Source organism: Aedes albopictus, chromosome 3 (assembly GCF_035046485.1).
Source record: "Aedes albopictus strain Foshan chromosome 3, AalbF5, whole genome shotgun sequence".
In the NCBI taxonomy this organism is placed as follows: domain Eukaryota; kingdom Metazoa; phylum Arthropoda; class Insecta; order Diptera; family Culicidae; genus Aedes; species Aedes albopictus.
In genome coordinates, this window is record NC_085138.1 from 46,293,670 (window position 1) to 46,314,702 (window position 21,033).

A 21,033-nucleotide genomic window follows, 5' to 3' on the forward strand; every position below is an offset into this window, starting at 1 on the left:
GAATGCACTATAAAGTACTTTAAACTTGGGTTTCTAAATTCTAATGTAACATAATTTATAATCGAACACATTTTCTCTTTTCTTCCTTTCTGCAAATCATTCGAAATGACAGCTTGAATCAGATCGATCCACCACTGCCTCGAGTATCGCCGTAGAGCCATATCTTCTACTTCGTCTCCTTCGTCCTCGTATAGCTGCGTGTACGTATGGGACTGCGCCTCGCAACTTTGAAACGCCTACCATCACTTCCTGTGTTTTCGGGGACCATGGGAACATCGGGAAAGCCGAAGAATTCCTCCTCATCAGAAATGCTATTCGATCTCCGCCTTTTTGACCGTTCCATTGGTATTTGCACCCTCGAATAAGTTCCGGGCTGCTTCACGAGTTTGAGCTGATGTCGATGCGCATTGATTACATGCCTGTCAAAAGAGATACGAAATATGTTCGGTGAGACTCTCTTGACATACTGGGCGACAATCCATTTTTCTATTGAGCGTTTATCATTGTTCTTATATAGGATGCTGTCCCCCAAAGCTAAATTATGGAAAGGATCCTGGGAGGGCGTACTATACGTACAGGGGATAGACAAAATGATCGGGACAGGCAAAATTTTACTTTCTCAAAAAAATTTCAAATAGCTGTAATTTTTCGAAAAGTGCATCAAATATTCTCAAATTTTTACTGTGAGTTGATCAACTAGTTGTGTATCAGTGGACAAAATTTGGAAAAGATTGGACTATTCTGCACGAAGTTATAAAGATTCTTGAAAAAGGTAAAATTATCCGATAGCCAACTTTGAGCTGTTATATCTTCGGATTCAATGAACCGAATGCAATGAAATTCTGACCATTTATGACTTATATAATGAGCTTTGAAAAACTTTTGACTCGACTTAAAATTCTTAACACGTAAGAAAATTATAACGGTTTGATTATTTTTCTGATAAAACACCAAATTTTCTTGAATTTCAACATCGTTTCAAAATTCAAGATGCTATTCATAGTTCATTTAAATTCCCTCTAATTGTCTTGAATACAAATACGTTTTGAAAGAAAGTAACAACATAGCCGACAATTCATTGAAAAAATAATGAGATGCATATTAAAAATAGACTTATTTACTAAAACATCATAAAATTAATGAAACCGCTATAACTTTTTCACTTGTTAATAATTTCAAGTTGAGTCAAACGTTTTTCAAAGCTCATAATGTAAGTCATAAATGGACAAAATTTCATTGCATTTGGTCCATTGAATCCGGAGATATAACAGCTCGAAGTTGGCTATCGGATAATTCTACCTTTTTCTAAAATATTTATAACTTCGTGCAGAATAGCCCGATCTTTTTCAAATTTTGTCCACTGATACACAACTAGTTGATCAACTTACAGTGAAAATTTGAGAATATTTGATGCACTTTTAGAAAAGTTACAGCTAATTGGATATTTTTTGAAAAGTGAAAATTTTGCCTGTCCCGATCATTTTGTCTATCCCCTGTATCTACGGAAACCTTTTCCCTTTCAGGAAAAGGTTCCAGATAATTTTTATACTGTCTTTTCGGATTAGTGAGGTCAATCAATGTTTTCGGTTTAAAACTTTGCATCTTTTCTGATGGAAATTTGTCATCTGAATTACAAGTATTTCTGTAGTTCATAAGAAAATATGTTATGCGATCTTCTGCATCTAAAGATCTTGTCTCCTGGTCTAAAAGAAATTTTTTAAAAACATCTTTGGCAACTCTAACCATCCGTTCTGCCTGACCATTACTGCTAGGATGATACGGAGGGCTTTTCATCACTCTTATTCCTTGTTTTTGCATGAACATTGTAAAACTACTAGAATTAAATGGAGGCCCACCATCGGTGACCAACACGTCGAGCAATCCAAATCTAGCAAAAATAATTATAAATTTTTTTATAACTTTACTAGCATCTGTTCCATTATTCATCAGTTCAATTTCTAACCATTTGGTATGACTGTCTATTACTAGCAAATACGTTTTGGATTCAAAGTAAAAAAAATCCGCATGAATGCGACTAAATGGACGCGTAGTTGGTATCCAAGAAGTATTACATACCGGTTTGGGAACCACTGACGTTCTTAAACAAGTTTGACAACATTTTACGTAGTTTTCAATGTCCGCGTTTAGCCCAAACCAAAACAAACTGCGACGAGCTAATTGCTTCATCTTAACTATCCCACAGTGATTCGCATGTAGTAGTTTCAGCATAGGATTTCTTAATGTCAATGGTAATAGGACTCGATCTTGATACAAAATGCAACCGTCAACTATTTCCAACTGATCTCTCAATGAAAAAACAGGTAGCCAATCTTTATCTACTTTTTGTGGCCAGCCATTTGAAATAAATTCTGCTACTCTGGAAAAAAATTGATCTCGAACCGTTTCCTTAGCTATTTGAGAGAAATCCAAAGGAAAATCACTGAATAAATTGATGTTATTGATGGGCCCGCTATCAATGTTCTTAGGAACCAATTGTTCTAACGGGAAGCGAGAACAAAAATCAGCGTTGCCCATCTCGGATGAAGGTCGGTAGTGAATGTCAAAGCTGTAAATCGACATTTCCATGACATAACGTTGTAGCCTTGTAACACATAATTGATGTTTTCCTTCCTTACCAAAGATTCCTAAAAGCGGCTTATGGTCAGTGTAAATCGTAAACTTCTGACCAAATAGAAACTTATGGAATTTTTTTACTGTGCTGATCAACGCCAAAGCTTCTAAGTGAAGAATCGGGTATGATTTTTGTGCCGCATTCAATGAAAAGGAGACAAAACTTACTGGTTTTTCTTTGCCATCTACCAAATGGGCAAGAACCCCGCCCAATCCATAATTACAAGCATCCGTGATAATAATAATAGGTTTGTTGGGGTCATAAAACTCTAGCATGTTAGCATTTATCAATGCAGCCTTACTATCCTGAAAGGCTCTTTGACAATTTTCATCCCAAGTATACCTAGCGCCTTTCTTTAATAATGCATACAAGCAGTTCAGTTTTATCGATAAATGCGGTACAAATCTACCGTAATAATTTATTAGTCCCAGAAATGCTTTCAACGACGAAACATCCTTAGGAGTTTTCGCTTCTTGTATCGTCAATAGTTTTTCGGGAGATGGCAAAATCCCTTTATCAGTTAACAAGTGCCCCAAATATGGAAGCGATTGTACAAACAATAGACATTTTTTTAAATTAACTTTAACATTTGCATCTTGAAGTCTTTGTAATACCAAAAACAAATTTTGTTGGCATTCCTTCAAAGTTCTACCAGCTATGAGTACATCATCAAGATAACAGCAAACGTATTCAAGACCAATCAAAATACTGTCCATGACTCTCTGAAAAATTGCCGCACTTGAGGAAGCTCCCTGCGGTAAACGGTTGTATACATATAAACCTTTAATGGTATTTATGACAACGAATTTCCTTGCCCGCTCCGATAACTGCAATTGTGTGTACGCCCCAGCCAGGTCGAGACAACAAAACCATTTACAGCCTGACAATGAGGCAAAAATGTCCTGTGCCAATGGCAAAGGATACGTTGTTGGGATGATACATTTATTTATAGATACTTTACAATCTAACACCATGCGAATATCATTATCTTTTTACCCTTCTTACACCCATAAGAAGGGTATAAATATCGCTCGAAAAACCGACTTTCGATCCGAGGCCCGGAGGGCCGAGTCTCATATACCAATGAACTCAGCTCGACGAACTGAGCAAATGTCTGTATGTGTGTGTGTGTGTATGTGTGTATGTGTGTGTGTGTGTATGTGCGTTACAAAAAAAAGTCACGCACGTTTCTCAGCCGTCTGTCAACCGATTTGAGTTCTCTTGGAAGCAAATGAAAGCTACTACATCCTAGTAGAACGCTATTGAATTTTTTTTCGATTGGACGTTTGGTTACCGAGATATCTCTCGAAGAGTACTTATGAGTCATACTTCTAAACTTTTTAAGATTTTTGACCAAGTGTATCATAATAAATATTTCGACCGTTTGTCAATCGATTTGGGTTCTCTTGACACCAAATGAAAGCTACAGCATCCTAGTAGATCGCCCAGAAATTTTATTTCGATTGGACATTTGGTTACAGAGATATCTTTCGAAGAGTACTTGGGAGTAGCACAACTTACCAATTTTAGAGATTTTTGACAAAGTGTATCATAATAGATTTCCCAACCGTTTATCAACCGATTCGGGGTCTCTAAGCCTCAAATGATAGCTACTACATCCTAGTAGAACGCTCTTGAATTTCATTTCGATTGGACATTTGGTTATCGAGATATTTTTCGAAGAGTACTCGGGAGTAATACAACCTAACATTATGAGAGATTTTTGACAAAATGTATTATACATAATACACTTATCTGCCGTGTGTCAACCGATTCGGGTTTTCTTGATACCAAATGAGAGCTACAACATTCGAGTAGAACACTATTGAATTTCATTTCGATTGGACATTTGATTACCGAGATATCTTTTGAAGAGTATACAAATTAACTTTCTGAGAAATTTTTGACAAAGTGTTTCATAATAAATTCATCAGCCCAGTGTCAACCGATTTGATTCTCTTAGCACCTATTAGAATGTCAAATCAAAACTACAGCATCGTTTGAAAGTCTTTTGAAAGTAATTTTGATTGCACCTCTCGTTATCGAGATATTGTTCAAATAAAAGTTCAGATAGTATTCAAGAGCAATTTCAAATGACAATTTCAGAGACATTCAACTCAATGTATCACAATCAATTTCTCAGCTGTCTGTCCGTCGGTTTTGATTCCCTTAGCACCAAATCAGAGCTACCACATCCTAATAGAATGCTACTGAATTTTATATTGATTGGACATTCCGTTACCGAGATATTAAACAAAGAGTATTAAAACAAATTATTTTTAAAATAAATCCTTTTTACCCTTCTTACACCCATAAGAAGGGTATAAATATCGCTCGAAAAACCGACTTTCGATCCGAGGCCCGGAGGGCCGAGTCTCATATACCAATGAACTCAGCTCGACGAACTGAGCAAATGTCTGTATGTGTGTGTGTGTGTGTGTGTGTGTGTATGTGTGTGTGTGTATGTGCGTTACAAAAAAAAGTCACGCACGTTTCTCAGCCGTCTGTCAACCGATTTGAGTTCTCTTGGAAGCAAATGAAAGCTACTACATCCTAGTAGAACGCTATTGAATTTTTTTTCGAACGGACGTTTGGTTACCGAGATATCTCTCGAAGAGTACTTATGAGTCATACTTCTAAACTTTTTAAGATTTTTGACCAAGTGTATCATAATAAATATTTCGACCGTTTGTCAATCGATTTGGGTTCTCTTGGCACCAAATGAAAGCTACAGCATCCTAGTAGATCGCCCAGAAATTTTATTTCGATTGGACATTTGGTTACAGAGATATCTTTCGAAGAGTATTTCGGATTTATACAACTAAACCTTTTGAGATTTTTGACCAAAAGTATCATAATAAATATCTTAGCCGTCTGTCAACCGATTTCGGTTATCCTGGCACCAAATAAAAGCTACAACATTCTAGTAGAACCCTATACAATTTCATTAGGATTGGACATTTGGTTACCGAGATATCTTTCAAAGAGTACTTGGGAGTAATACAGGTTAACTTTTTGAGAGATTTTTGACAAAGGGTACCATAATAAATATCTCAGCCGTCTGTCAACCGATTTGGGTTCTCTAAGCACCAAATGAAAGCTACAATATGCTTGTATAAGGCCCTGAAATTTTATTTCGATTCGACATTTGATTACTGAGATATCTTACGAAGAGTATTTCAATAAATTCTTTTTTTTATTATATTCACTTGTTATCTTGCATTTGTTTTTGACCAGTCTATGGGAAATTATTTTTCAATAAATGATGCTGACCTCATACAAAGTGTATACTAGCAGGTTATTGTTTTAAACAAAATTATAAATAACAAATTACAAATACACAGGAATTTTATGGAAACTAACAATATGTTAAATGAAAGCTTTGAAGAACCAGACAGCCAAAATAACTAGCTAATGCCAAAACTGATTAACTTAGTAGATATATCATTTTTGTCGTTTTTACACCATAACCATGAATACCAAGTACTTCGGAGCTAATTTAATTGACTGATTTAGACAAAGTGTATCTCGCTGATTTTCTTACCCATTTGTTAATCGATTCAAGATCTTTTAGCAGTTAATAAAAGATACAAAATTCCAGAATATGTAAGCTATTTTTTAAACATTCCATACAAGACTCTAGGAAGTGTCTGGCATTTCTGGTAGTTTAGTCCATGGTCCATGATGCTATTTTGGAAACCAATCCACTAGATGCCAAATCCACAATATTTTCTAGAACTTTTGGTCAATTCCACAAAACAAATATGTTAAATACAAATAATACAACAATAATTTTAATAAGTGTAAGAAGGGTTCTGTTCACCATAGGTGGATTAAATCGGTTTTTTAAAACTATAACCACCGGAGAAGCCCATTCACTGACCTGGATAGGTGATATAACATTTTGTTTCTCCAAGGAATCCAAATGATCCACTACTTTTTCTCGCAGCTTGAAAGGTACATCGTATGCTCTCCGAAAAATGGGTCTGTCCTCCTTTAAAACCAGGTCTGCTTCATAACCCTTAATCTGCTGTTGGCTTGGTTCCAACGAGTTTATACCCATTGTGTTTTTAAAGGTTTTCCTCCATTGAGGGTAAAATAAGTCCATCCAGTCACGTCCGAAAAGCGGAATGAACTTTCCTGGTCCATCAAGTATGACCAAACTGGCCTGCCTTTTGTTACCATCCACTACAACATTGGCCTCTACTTTACCAAATATTCCTAAACGCTCACCATTGACAACTACTAGACTGCTATTGCATTTCATCACCGGCAAATGATTGAAATGTTTCCTATACTGCTCGAGACTTATAACCAAGGGGAATGACATATCCTTTTCTAACCGGAATATCCACATTTATCCGTTTCTAACCGTCGCTAACCGTTGCTAAGCGAGCTGCTAAGTGAGCAGCGGTTAGACTCGGTTAGCGACGCTTAGAAACGGATAAATGCGGATATTCCGGTTAGAAAAGGATATGTCATTCCCCTTGCTTATAACTGATACGGCTGCACCACAGTCTATCTCCATTCTTAGTTGCACATTGTTAACCAACACATTCACCACACACGGCTCACTAAAACGCTCCTTTACCGATATCATCATGCATGGATAATCTGACTCCTCATCTTCTGAATCTTGGATCTTCAACCGCTTAAAGTCGTAATGTTTTGATTCCTCGCTTTCCTTTTCTACAAAGTTCACCGTTCGCCTGTTCAACAATTTAAAGCAATTGCGCTTAATATGGCCACGCTTTTTACAAAAATTACAAATAACACCATGATGTGGATTGTCTTCCCGGCGATCACGATTCTCCCTATAGCTGTCTCTCTGTTCATTTCCATATCTGTTTCCATTATAGCGATTAGCACCGAACTGTAAAGCACTCCGTCCTCTCTCCATACTTCTACTACGACTACGCTGTCTGCGTCCATAATCTCTCGTAAACTGTCTCGTTGAATGCCCTACATCGTCACGCTGCCCTTTGTCTCCTAATCTGTATTTAACTGAATTAACACTTCTAGGATCATCATCTGCACAACTTAATTCTTTGGCCCTAAGCTTGGCTAGCTCACTACGAATCACTAACTCTTCCACCTCATTTAACGACATACCATCTTTCATAAGAAGCTTTTGCTTTAGCTCCTGATCGCGCAATCCGAATATGATTTTATCTTTTATAGCCTCATCTTTGTGAGCACCAAAACCGCACTCACTTGCTAATAATTTCAATGCTAGAACATAATTTTCGGCTGGCTCATCAACGCCCTGAACCCGAGAATGAAACTTATGCCTATTCATCATATTTGGGGTGGATTTATCCAATCTTTCTTTTAATTTATTTATCATTTCATTGTAATCAATCGTCATAATATCAACTCCTGGATAAATCAAGCAAATTTCAGCAAAAATCGCCGGTCCACAAAGGGTAATAAAAAGGTTCTTTTTCATAGCTTCCGGAATATTGTTTAATTGATACAAAATTTTCATCCTATCCATGTATTTGCTAAAACTCGACCCTCGCACATAATGGTCAACCGTACCGATAAGAGTTGTCATGCTTACCGCAACAAAAATTCAATTGGATACCTAAGAAAAATGCAAATTAAAAAAAAACTAAAATGACTCACGTGACCTTGCAATCTCTTACTCTCCGAAGGGGTGTCGGCTTTCCAGCTACAAGATGCTGCCTTCGATTTGCTCCAGCTCTTCACTCACAAATAACTCGCTGCGCTGCGCTCCACTTCTTCGCTCACAAATACTTCGCTGCGTTACTACCAATGTAGACGAACACCGTCGGTTAACAGCTACCAAAAGTCCCAATATCTCGATCACTCACGCTCTTCTCTTAACCTGCTCACAGTCCACTATAATCACTCACCGTTAGGCTCACCGGCTGAACCGATAAAAATTACTCATCGGCAGATTCACTGGCTGGTTCCAATCGATCACTCCTTCTCTTCTCTTAATCTGCTCACAGTCCACTCACCGGCTGAATCGATGCCAATTACTCACCGGTGATTCACCGGCTGACTCACTTTCCACTTTTACTGGCTTTAGAATTACTGCTTCTTACTTTTCACCTATTGTCTCTCAGCGCTTTTGTGTATTACAATCGACCACGAACAATGCCCTTAAAAATTGGTTTTCCACGCTCTCTGCGTAGCTTCACCCAATGGCCTTAAAAAGTTTTTCATGCACACAAGGACTAATCCTGCTACACTTAATTTGGCTAACGAAATCCTTTAATTTTGCAGCTTGGGATAGAAAACTCGTTCCACGGGAAACTTGAAAATGGCTATTAACTGACACCAATGGCGAAGCACGCCACCCCGTATTCAGGCACACCACGTTTTTTTTTCGATATACAGGCCTCTACGCACTGGTTAACCGCCCACAACTGATAGAAATCACTAATAAACCGGCCTAATCTTAATGCACGCTACCGTTGCTTAGATAGAGAACAAAAAACAGCTTAAACACGTTCTTCTTTTCTAAACACTTTTTCCAACTCGTCGACACTTGTAAAGTTATTTTACTTGATGGGTTTAATCACCGTTAACGAGTATATCTCTTTATTGTTGATATTTCTCGGTGAACGAATAAAACAAACTTGTTTTTTGCGTGACGTTTCGGCCTAATCACATTTCGGCCATCTTCAGACGCCTAAAATTTTATTACAAAAAACACGAAATTAAAACATTAACATAACACAATTTTTCATTTAACATTTTTTCACCCCACAACTCACAATTTGATCGCCGCAGCTGATGCTACCTCCTATCCAGCTGGGAGATCACGTACCACTGTCTAGTAGGGTACTTTGCGGTTGTGGTGCGCGTCCTCTCTCGTTTCCTCTTCGTCGTCTATCGTTGTTCGTCACTTGTCGCAGCTTAAACACTAACGCATTGTAGTTCGTGTTGAACAATCCACACTCACGCTGGAGGTTCACTGTATTGGCTTCCCCTGCCAGCTTGATGTGGAATGTCTCCGCGACTACTCTGCTCTCCTGGTCGGCGATTCGTTCAATTATTTTCGTCTCGTCAAAATTAAACACATGGCCGTCACATAGCGTGTGGTGCGTTAGTCCAGTCCTGTTGTCTTTCCGTTTTACGTCATTTTTGTGCTCGTTGATCCGCGTGTCCAGTTTTCTCCCCGTCTGAAAAATGAGATTTTCGCTAAACTCAAGGACCCGATCCCACCAGGACAACATAAAAATGTGGTGTATTCGGTACCTTGTGGAACAGGGGATGGAAAGGTGTACATCGGACAGACGGGGAGAAAACTGGACACGCGGATCAACGAGCACAAAAATGACGTAAAACGGAAAGACAACAGGACTGGACTAACGCACCACACGCTATGTGACGGCCATGTGTTTAATTTTGACGAGACGAAAATAATTGAACGAATCGCCGACCAGGAGAGCAGAGTAGTCGCGGAGACATTCCACATCAAGCTGGCAGGGGAAGCCAATACAGTGAACCTCCAGCGTGAGTGTGGATTGTTCAACACGAACTACAATGCGTTAGTGTTTAAGCTGCGACAAGTGACGAACAACGATAGACGACGAAGAGGAAACGAGAGAGGACGCGCACCACAACCGCAAAGTACCCTACTAGACAGTGGTACGTGATCTCCCAGCTGGATAGGAGGTAGCATCAGCTGCGGCGATCAAATTGTGAGTTGTGGGGTGAAAAAATGTTAAATGAAAAATTGTGTTATGTTAATGTTTTAATTTCGTGTTTTTTGTAATAAAATTTTAGGCGTCTGAAGATGGCCGAAATGTGATTAGGCCGAAACGTCACGCAAAAAACAAGTTTGTTTTATTCGTTCACCGAGAAATATCAACAATAAAGAGATATACTTGTAAAGTTAATTATTTGATTTTCGGAGGTACTCTTATAAAAACGTCTAACTCGGTTGAAAGTCACGATCCAAGAGATCGATACATTAGCTTTATTCATGCTTCGTACTTCTGTGCTATAAATCCGAATTCACTACAGTGTTCATTCCATAATAAGGTTCATTCAGTATAATGCAAAGGGTTCCGACGCTAGGTCGAACATAACAGAAAGGAGAAGAGAACTCTTGGACTTCGGTTGGAAAGAAGAAGTTGAGAAAAGTGAAAGCAGACCGCAAGCGCAAACAGAGCGGCACGCTGGTCTTCAAAACTCTGGCGGATACATACGCCGAGGTGCTGAGGGCCATGCGAAGCGAAAATCATCTCTCACCGCTGGACGTAAAAAGCATTCGGCGCACCAGGACTGGAGAGATGATGCTAGTGATGAATAAGGATGGGCCAAAGAGACACCTCCTACAAGGTATTTGGCGAAAAAGTGCAGGGAATAGCCCTAACTGCGGAGGTGACTCTCCAGTGTAAAAACCCAGGCGAGATTACCGACACAGAGAAGCTCGCAGCCGCACTTAAACAGCAGTGCGAGGTAGATGCACCAAGTGCATCGATCCGCCTGCGAAAGAGTCCGGCAGGCACGCAGATCGTGGTCATCGGTGGAGACTTCGACGCCTGGGCTATTGAGTGGGGTAGCCGCTTGACTAACGTCAGAGGCTGGGCTCTACTGGGCTATGGCTAGATTAAACGTAGATGTCGCGAGCGTAGGCGACAAAAACCTGTAGTAGGAACGGTGCAGAGTCCATCGTTGATGTGACCTTCTGGAGTCCGGGTTTAAACCCTAGCTTGGACTGGAGGGTCGACGATGAATAAACGCACAGTAACCATCTGGCGATTCGATACAGGGTGGAACATGGAGGAAGACGACCACATCCGAAGGTCATCGACTGTCATCGGGGATGGCTGACCTCGCGCGTCGATAAGCCGCTCCGGAGGGTAACACTGACGATTTATTCAGCGATAATCTAGTCGGAACCCTAAGCCGTGAATGAGACGCCGCAATTACAAGGCGATCCGTACTCAGGGGGCCGGGTCACAACGTCCGAGGCCATACAGTCCCGGACATTAAGTCGCGTTTTTTTTGCGAAATAGCGTCCAAAAGTTTGGATGCGTCATAATATCCTATGTGCCTTCTTTCCTTGGACTTCGTGGCGTATCTGCAAGTTCGGACGTTATGCCCCGGAAAAATGCGCCATAAAGTCCTGGGACTTTATGGCCTCGGACGTTATGATACTGCGCCGTACTCAGTACTGGTACTGACAGAGCTAGAAGAAGGATGCAAAGAGCTCGCACCGATGAGGGTAGAATGGAACGAAGTGAGGCCTACAGGGTGGTGAAACTGGCACTCAACGAAAAGATTAAGGTACCTAAGCGGGCGTGCTTTCAAAATCTGCCAAGAAGTCAATACGACCCCTTGAGGTGATGCTTACAGAGTAGTCGTGGCCAAAACGAAGGACGCATCAGCACCTACAGAACGCTCCTCTGAAATGCTGAAGAAGATCGTAGAAACGCCCAAACCGGAAATAGCGAGGTCGCCCTGGTGACGAACAACGAACTCATTGCAATAGCGAAGTCGTTTAAGTTGAACAAGGCTCCAGTTCCGTACGGTATCCTGACAGTTGCCATCGAGACGACCATCGAGGCTAACTAATGTCAGTTCAGAATGGCTATGCAGATGTGCCTAGACAAAGGCAAATTTCCGGAGAGGTGGGAAAGGCAAACAATGGTTCTACAACGCAAACCCGGGAAGCCAACTATGGCGACCCGTCGGCATACAGACCTAGCTGCCTTCTGGACACCGCCGGAAAACTGTTGGAACGGATCATTCTAACAAGGCTAATGGTCTATACCGAGGAACCCGATGACTCGAGCCTCACGGATAACCAGTTCGGTTTCCGGAAGGGTCGATCGATGATGGACGCTATTAGGGCTGTAATCAAAACGGCCCAGCTAGCGCTCCAAAAGAAGCGAACAGGAATCCGCTATTGTGCGGTCGTCACGCTGGACGTAAAGAATGCATTCAAAAGCGTCAGCTGGGCCACCATCGAGTGCGCCATATACCACCTAAAAGTCCCGGTTAGCCTAAGCCGGATACTGGTATACGGCGAGTCAATAGAGGAAGTGGAACTGACAGCAACGTACGCAATTGGCATAGTGCAGAACTGGATGAGGTAAGCATGGCGATAATGGCATTGTCAAAGATAATGTCAAATAGCTTGGCAGTAGCCTCGAGTAAACGACTGAAGCAACCGAATGTCGCCACCGCATACGCGTAGAATCCCGAGACGGCGTTGTCGGACGAGAGCGAGCTCAATGAAGCCCTTCTCGATGACTGCTGAAATACGAAAAAAGCAGTCATCAACAACGCAACTGAGATCAACGTTGGGTATGTGGAACGAAGCCAAAAGAACGATTGGTTCGACGATGAGTTTATTGAGATTTTGACAAAGAACGCGCAAACAGCAGACTCGCCTCTTGTTAGAGAAAACGCCTCCTGGAAGAAGCGGAGTGCGAACATATCGAACTGCTATGCCGTTCACAAGAAACACGTAAAATCTACCAGAAGCTGAACGCATCCCGCTAAGGCTTCGAGCCTCGAGCCGAATTGTGCAGGGTAGGACGGGTGCATCTTGACGGACGGACGTGGTCGAAAGATGGAAGCAGCACTACGACGAACACCTGAACGGTGTGAAGAGCGCAGATATTGACCTAGGCAGCGGAAGAAATGACTACGTTGGTACAGCAGAGTGCACCAACGATCTAACTCCCACGTTGAGGGAAGTTAAGGATAGGTACTATCCTGCAGCTCAGCTAAGCTTGAGCTTAGACTGACTGTGTACATATCTATGGTTGCTATTCCGTGATTGACCCGAGCCAATGACAGTTGCATAATGAATCAGCTGAACAATTGACTGAGAGTGGTCATGGTCAACCATTCTTACACACTTAATTCAGATTGCCGGGATATCAGCATTTTTTCAAACTTTTGCCGAGATTCGCACAGCCGAGCAATCAGCAAACAATCATTTTGCCGGGATCTCAGCAATTTTGACAGTGCATTGCTGATAGTCGGCAATCGTTTTGCTGAGAATCAGCTAACAAACGTCACTTTTTGCTGAGATACCAGTTAAAGATTTTGCTGAGCAGACGGCTGTGCGCGCTTTTGCCGAGCACGCGAATCTGTTTTGAGTGTGTACTGTGCAACCTTCAAGAATCCCGGCGCTGGCCACGTCCTTGCTGTCAGGTTAGGAAGGAATATTATAGTACCAACGTTTGTTATGTGAAGGGCGTTTACCGCTGCGACTCAATCTAAGGCTACAGGAAGGAGTGCTTGTTAGTAGGGAAGGTATCGTTGGGTCAGGATTCACTTTGATAAGTTATGACTTTTGATCTATATAATGCCTAACAGAGCTCCGCGCTATTGTTCGCTTCACGTGGAAAGCAACAACATTTCAAAGATATCGAACATCTCAGGTAGTTAACTCAAACTAAATTCTACAGCATACTCACGTGACATGACATCCAGTCTTCGTTCTCGTCGCCGCACTCGACCGGTTGCTCGTCCTTGAGAAAGCTGAGCATCTCCGGCGAATCCACCGGAAGGTTGGGTAACTTACATGCTCCCTGATTGGCTAGCGATCGAATCGATTCCTCGATCAAGCTTCTACAATTGAAGGGGAAAAACGGATAAGAAAATTTCGCAATTCGATTCTAAAAAGATAAGCAAACAACTCGATTCTCGAGCGCTCTTACATCTTCTCGCGGTTGTCTACGTAGTCTCGGCTGTTCAAGGCGTAGTCCACCAGCAGGTAACCGATCACCAACGACACCAGCAGTACGAGATTCCTTCGGGAGCATTTTCTGAGCTGATGCATTTTACTTGAATAACATTTGCGCGGAAATTAGGATGGAAGTGAAACTATAGTACGGGTGTGATGACGTTAATATCAGGTGGAGATGATCGATTCGTAGAAACAGTCACTGCCGCATGGTAGCACTAGAAAGACACAAATTTTCAATAAATTAGCACCTCTCCACTGAATGGATGAGTCTTATGATATCGAACTCCCAAGTAAACGCACGACACGCAAAGCACCACACCATATGGGAGCTATGTTCATTCCACCCCACTTTCGCACCCGGTTAAGAATTCTCTCTTCCGACGAACGTGCGGTGCGGTGCGTATGCTAAATTTACCGGTTTCGCGTCATGCTAATTTGCATTTTATAAGCATTTCGCGGTTTGTTTTGCCTCCCTCCATACACACGCTGTGGCTATATGGCGCCCTATCTAATTTTATATACTTTCTTGTTCAACCACATCTATATGCGACCGACGCAATACATGTGGGTAGGGTAGCGTTCAAGCATTTGCGGTGCCGAGCTACTGTCCAGCATATGTTCTAACTATATAGTTTGGAACGACTGTAGACTAGACGAAGTCTGTGGACTGTAGACATGCTGGAACTGTGAAGGGTCGCAAATTTGAAATTTTTGTTCGTCTTGATAAAACATATGAGCGAGTTAACCACCCAGCAAAAGATAATACAGGTCGGACTTGATTATCGGAAGCGCGGTTACAGAATCTTTCCAAACAAGCAAGATTGGACTATTCTTCATAAAGTTATAATGATTCTAGTAAATTGCATTATTACTCGGGTAGAGGAAAAGAGCTCGATAACATCGTATGTTGATATGGAGATCAAAAAGTGATATTGGTTTGATTGATATAGGAGATAAAAGATCTAAAAATAATATCGAAAATTTACTCCTGGAACATCATTATCGAATCACATTCAGATCTTATAAAATCTAACCAATAGCAACGAGCTATTCGTTTGATCTTAAAATATCAAATTTTGATATTGTATAGATCTTTTATCTCTTATATCAATCAAACCAATATCACGTTTTGATAGTTGTTACAAGTTTTATTTATTGTGCTGTACGAACGTTTTTAACTTGTAGACTTTTAAGCAAGTTTAATGCACATTTATAGTGCTATGAAATGATAGGGCCCTATGAGAAACCAGTGATATCATTTTGATGGCCTACATTTAGGTAATTTCGGGCAATTAATAACTGGAAGACATGTGTAGGTCCTTCCCTAGCAGGGACATCAAAGTGTAGACGTCTAACATTAAAATTTGATTCAGGATGCCCCCCTTAGGATTCGAAATTCCTAGACAAAACTCAAGCTATGAAAGCAACTAATGCTGCGAACAAAAGGCAACCTGCCAGAGAAAATACGATTACAGGATTGACTGATGGGCCAACAACATTAATGAAACCTCGTCATCCTGCGATTGGTAATTGTTATACAATAGGATAACAGGGCAAAATTCATGTTCTGTGTTGTGTTTGTCCAAATGTAATGTCCTAATTTATTACGCATTTATAAGGTTCCACTACAAGATGTTATATGTTAATATGCATTTGTAGTGCTCCATCATTTTTTCGTAATAATGGCGCCCAACGTCGGCACGGGTTTTGTAGGTGTCCATGTTATGGCGCCCAACCGCAAAACCCACGCGGGCATTGTAAATAGTGTACATATAGCAATAGTATTAGGTTAGGCTTGTGTTTAGATGATGGAGATTTTTCGTCACGATCGTGACGGAGTATGGAAATGGAAAGCTTTGCCTGTTCTGCACAACTACATACGTTGTGAAGCAAGTTTCCATTTCTTTTGTGTTGAGTTTATTTAGTTAATCCAAGATCGATAATCCAATGATGGAATTTTTCTGATCGATTTGGAGTTTTTTGTTTGAGTTTGTACTAGTGTCGCCAAGATCGAAAATCCAATGATGGAATGTTCTGTTCGATTTGGAATTGAAGCCTACGTACGTTTTGTTGTGTTCCTGGTGTATTGCAGTAGGTCTAGCCGAACCAACTTCAAGGTCTTCTACCAGGACAGAAGAGTCTCTGTTGAAGTTGGATGTAAGTTATATGTTAAAGGTACTTTTATATAAGTTTTTATATCTCGGAGATGAACCAGCCATCGGCTGAAAGTCTCGATAATAAAGATAATAATAATAATAATAATAATAAGTTTTTATATAATTTAAGTACGTACGAAATTCTTGTGGATGGTTTCATCCACAAAAATTTCTTTTCCGTTGGGTGTGGTTGTGTTACAAGTTTTATTTATTGTGCTGTACGAACGTTTTTTCAGCCTTACCCGGGCATCTGGCAGCCACTTCTAAGCTGTTATATCTCTATCAATATACAATACAATAAACTTTTTTTTTCAATATAAAATACAATAAACTTTGCTTGGAGGATTTAATCACCGTTAACTAGTATATCTCTTTATTGTTGAATGTTGATATTTTTTATATTTGATAATATTGATAATATCAAGAATAAAGAGATACAGTCGGAACCCGCTCGTTGAGCCACAACCTCCACCCAACCAACGAATTCGATTCGCTAGTTGGGTGAAGTGACAGCAGCACAAGGGGCGTGCGCATTGTTTTTTTTTAATCATTTTTAAGTTGGAAGCAAAAAGGAAAAATTTTCAATTTGTTTCACATTTAGAGCAAAACTGATACGTTTTGCAAGATACATATATGGCCAATGCGAGAAATAATTATTTTCACCCATTTTTAGTCGGTGAAGTGAAAATATAGATGTTTATGAAACCACCCGGACCAAAAGCAAGCACAAAACGCTTTCAATGATCGACAAAATAAAGATTACCGATGTTTTGCATTTGTTTCGAAGTAATTGTACATATTCTTTTTTTTTAAAGAAATATTAAATATAAATTCTTTTCGATTATCAGTAAAGTTTAAGAAACCAAAAACTCATTAGCTCGCCCCTCGGAATTACAGATTGGTTGTCATTTTCAGTTTGACATTGAATTATGACATCCAGGTACTTTTTAGTTGGCTGACAGCTCAACTAACGGGGTCCCAACTAAAAAGTCACCCAACTATTAAGCCCCCAACCAGCGAGTCATGACTGTATATAATAAACTTTAATCTATATAGCCACAGTTGTAAAGGCGTTGGTATTCAGCATTACCATGATCAAGGTGGTGGAGGGTTCGATTCCCAGCCAGTCCAGGAACTTCTCGTAAAGGAATTTTCGTTAACTTCCTCCTTCCCTGCCATAGAGCCACAGAGTATCTTCGTGTCTGCCGTGTGACATACACATGTAAAATAGTCACTATGGCAGAAAAAGCTCTCAGTTCCCTAATAAACCAATGCCAATACCATGTAACGGACCGTAATGTAGACGGTTAAACAATACCGCACACTGTTCGAATTATATCCCGAATGGGCGGTTAAGCACATCTTATGGTTATCGTTTATGCGGGTTAATAACTGTGGTTGTGCTAATAGAAAACTAACCTGAGAAACAGGCTTCGTCACAGTGAGGACGCCACGCCAAGAAGAATAAGAAATACAAATAAAGAAAAAAAAAAAACAATGTTACCTCGTATTACGGTACTGCATCACTGCATGTGAGTTAAGCAGATGATAACGTGAACAATTGTTTGTGTGGTTCTCTCCAAGCAAGTGCACTAATGAGATTTCGGGAAACACTATTGCAAAACACGATAGTGGGGGATCACTTTTTTACTCTGTCGTCTCTGGAGAAATAATCGCAAGCATGAACAAACTGCTACTCACAGTTATGAATGAAAGACGGTGGATAATCAGAAAAAAAAAAAGATATGGTGGCTGGCCGTATGCATTTGCGTCAATTCGAATTGTAAACTTCTATCAACGATTCGAACTCGGAAACCAAAAAAAAATCAAGTAGAACAAGCAACTTTAGTTTAGAATCCGACATTGAACTTACCCAAATTAAAAAGTATCGGAAAATTCTACGGAGCACTCCTTAGGATTGTGCCTTTGAATGAGTTGAACAATCTGTTAAAGATTCAGCTCTATCGGGTGAAAACTGAGGTGTTACAAATGAGTCAAAATTAGTATGGAGTTTTCAGGCCAAATACTTGGAAAATTGACGTGAGGTGATCGAAAGGTGGAAGCAGCACTTCGACGAGCACCTGAATGGCGTGGAGAACGTAGTCACGGGAGACCACGACTACGCCAATGCAGCAGAGAACGGAAATGAGCCAACTAGACTCCCACGTTGAAGAAAGTTAAGGATGCCATTCATCAGCTGAAAATCAACGAAGCAGTTGGAAAAGATGGTATCGTAGATGAACTCATCAAGATGGGCCCAAAAAAGTTGGCCAGCTGTCTGTACCGGTTGATAGTCAGGATCTGGGAAACCGAACAGCTATTGGAGGAGTGGAAGGAAGGGGTAATCTGCTTCATTCACAACTCACAAGAAAGACGAGCATATGGAATATGAGAATTTCAGAGCGATCACTATTTTGAATGCTGCCTACAATGTGCTATCCCAGATAATCTTCGTCGTCTGTCACCTAAAACGAATGAGTTCGTGGGAAGTTATCAAGCCGGCTTCATCGACGGCCGGTTGACAACGGACCAGATCTTCACCGTACGGCATCTCCTCCAGAAATGCCGTGAAAACCTGGTCCCAACGCATCACCTGTTCATCGAATTCAAAGCAGCATACGACAGTATCGACCGCACAGAGCCATGGAAAAACATGGACGAAAACGAGTTTCAAGATGATGTACTTTCAGATCGTACAATAAAAAAAATCTTTCATCACCCTCAATGTATGCAAATCCTTGAATAATTTTCGAAATTTAGAATCTGTTCCAGCCCAGCAGGGTGGGTCGAACTGCAGCGGACTGTATCACTTTAGTTTTGGGGGAAACACTCGCGAGCGGAGCAAGGACTGGCAAGGGCCAATCCTCTGGGAATCGGAGGTCGAAAAATGGCGGACACAACCTGATTTGGCAAGGGCCAACAGGGGTTTTTTTTTTTTTTTTTTTTTTTTTTTTTTTTTTTTTTTTTTTTTTTTTTTTTTTTTTTACAAATCTTAGCACTACATTTATTTCTCTTCTTTTCTCTCTATTTGAATTCTTCCTTTGCACTTTTGCTACTGCTACTGCGATCGGATGCGCGCGTGATCGGTTCGACGCTTCGGTAGAGACTGATTGTCGCCGCCGCTGATGCGGTGGCTTGAGGTGTAGTGGTGATAAAACGGTACTCCGCCGTCGTTAGTGCGCTGGCTCGAGTTTGGGTTTTACTTTAGCAAAATGTATTGGTGGTAGTGTTTCAACTTTCGACGGTAGTCGGAACATACTCCCCCCCGTTGAGGTTACTCAAGACTAATTAAGGTTCGATGGGGCTGGGCAAGTTGCATAGTCCTCGATGGGTTTTGTGGTCTTGCTCATCTACTGTCGGGTCGTTGGGTGTGAGTGTTCGGGACACGGGCCTCGGGATGCCTCGCTGGGTCGACATGGCTTGAATGGTTTCGGGTGGCTTCCACGGCCACGGGTAGAAATGGGGATGTTCATAGGCACCAGTCAGCTTGAGTGGTGGCGGATCCAATGATGGTTGTTTCAACATTGATAACACCACGATCCACTTATTCTCGGGAGGTTCTCTCAAGACTAGACGGGTTCCGGCTGTCTTCCGGTTTGGCTTGAGTGCCGGACGAGTTCCGTTTGTCACAGAGGTTCGCTTCTTAGATTCAGTATTCTTCGGAATAGGCTTCACAATTCGAAGCATGCCTGATGATGCTGGCACACGTAGAAGTACCAGCGGGGATACTGAAGCAGTGGTAGTTGACATAGGGTTTGACTTGATCACTGGACGGCTTCTAGCGAACGTCGGAGATAGCTTTGTTACCGGACTGAGACCGGCTGATACGATCGAAGGCGTAGCTGCTGGACAGGTACCGACAAGCATCACGATCGGCTTCACCACTCGACTGATCCCAGTGGACTTCGGAAACGGCTTGGCTATCGGAGGAGGATCGGTGAACCACGTCTTGGCCGCTGAGTTGGTATCGACGGGCATCAAGGCGGAATCGAATACCGGACTGGCTGAATGTGATCCGGTTGCACGCTGGAACTGCTGGGTTACGGGGAAAGAACCGGTCGAACACTGGTACTGTAGGGTTACCGAACGGGATTCGGTCACGAATTGCAGCGTCTGGGTTACTGGACAGGAGCCGGTCGCAGATTGGTACGGCTGCAATACCGGAAAGAGACCGGTCGGATTTAGTTGCTGTTGGAATGCCAGATGGGAACCGGTCTTGCACTGGAACGGCTGTGATACCGGAAAGGATCCGGTCGAATTCTGAGGCGCCGGAGGCATTCCGGTTGATTTCGGAATCCACCTCTGCGTGGGATGGAATCCTGGTGGCGGTGGAACGGGCTTCAGCGCCGGATCTAATCCGGTAGGCATCAGAACCGTCAGCTTCGGATCAACTCCAATCGGGTCGAATGGAATTCGGAACGGGTTCGTCACCGGGTCGGTTCCGATCAAGGGGAATGACATATCCTTTTCTAACCGGAATATCCGCATTTATCCGTTTCTAACCGTCGCTAACCGTTGCTAAGCGAGCTGCTAAGTGAGCAACGGTTAGACGC

At 41.5% G+C, this 21,033-nt stretch overlaps 1 protein-coding gene across 1 annotated transcript in view; it reads right to left on the minus strand.

The window, feature by feature from the left end:
* Nucleotides 1–21,033, minus strand: part of LOC109410453 (uncharacterized) — a 39,923-nt gene that overhangs the window by 3,828 nt on the left and 15,062 nt on the right. The window contains exons 2-3 of the mRNA XM_062842604.1: nucleotides 14,296–14,539; nucleotides 14,053–14,206 (exon numbers count right to left, since the gene is read on the minus strand). Of these exons, the coding sequence (XP_062698588.1) occupies nucleotides 14,053–14,206; nucleotides 14,296–14,417 (276 nt within the window). The 5' untranslated portion in view covers nucleotides 14,418–14,539. The remainder of the gene's footprint in view (nucleotides 1–14,052; nucleotides 14,207–14,295; nucleotides 14,540–21,033) is intronic.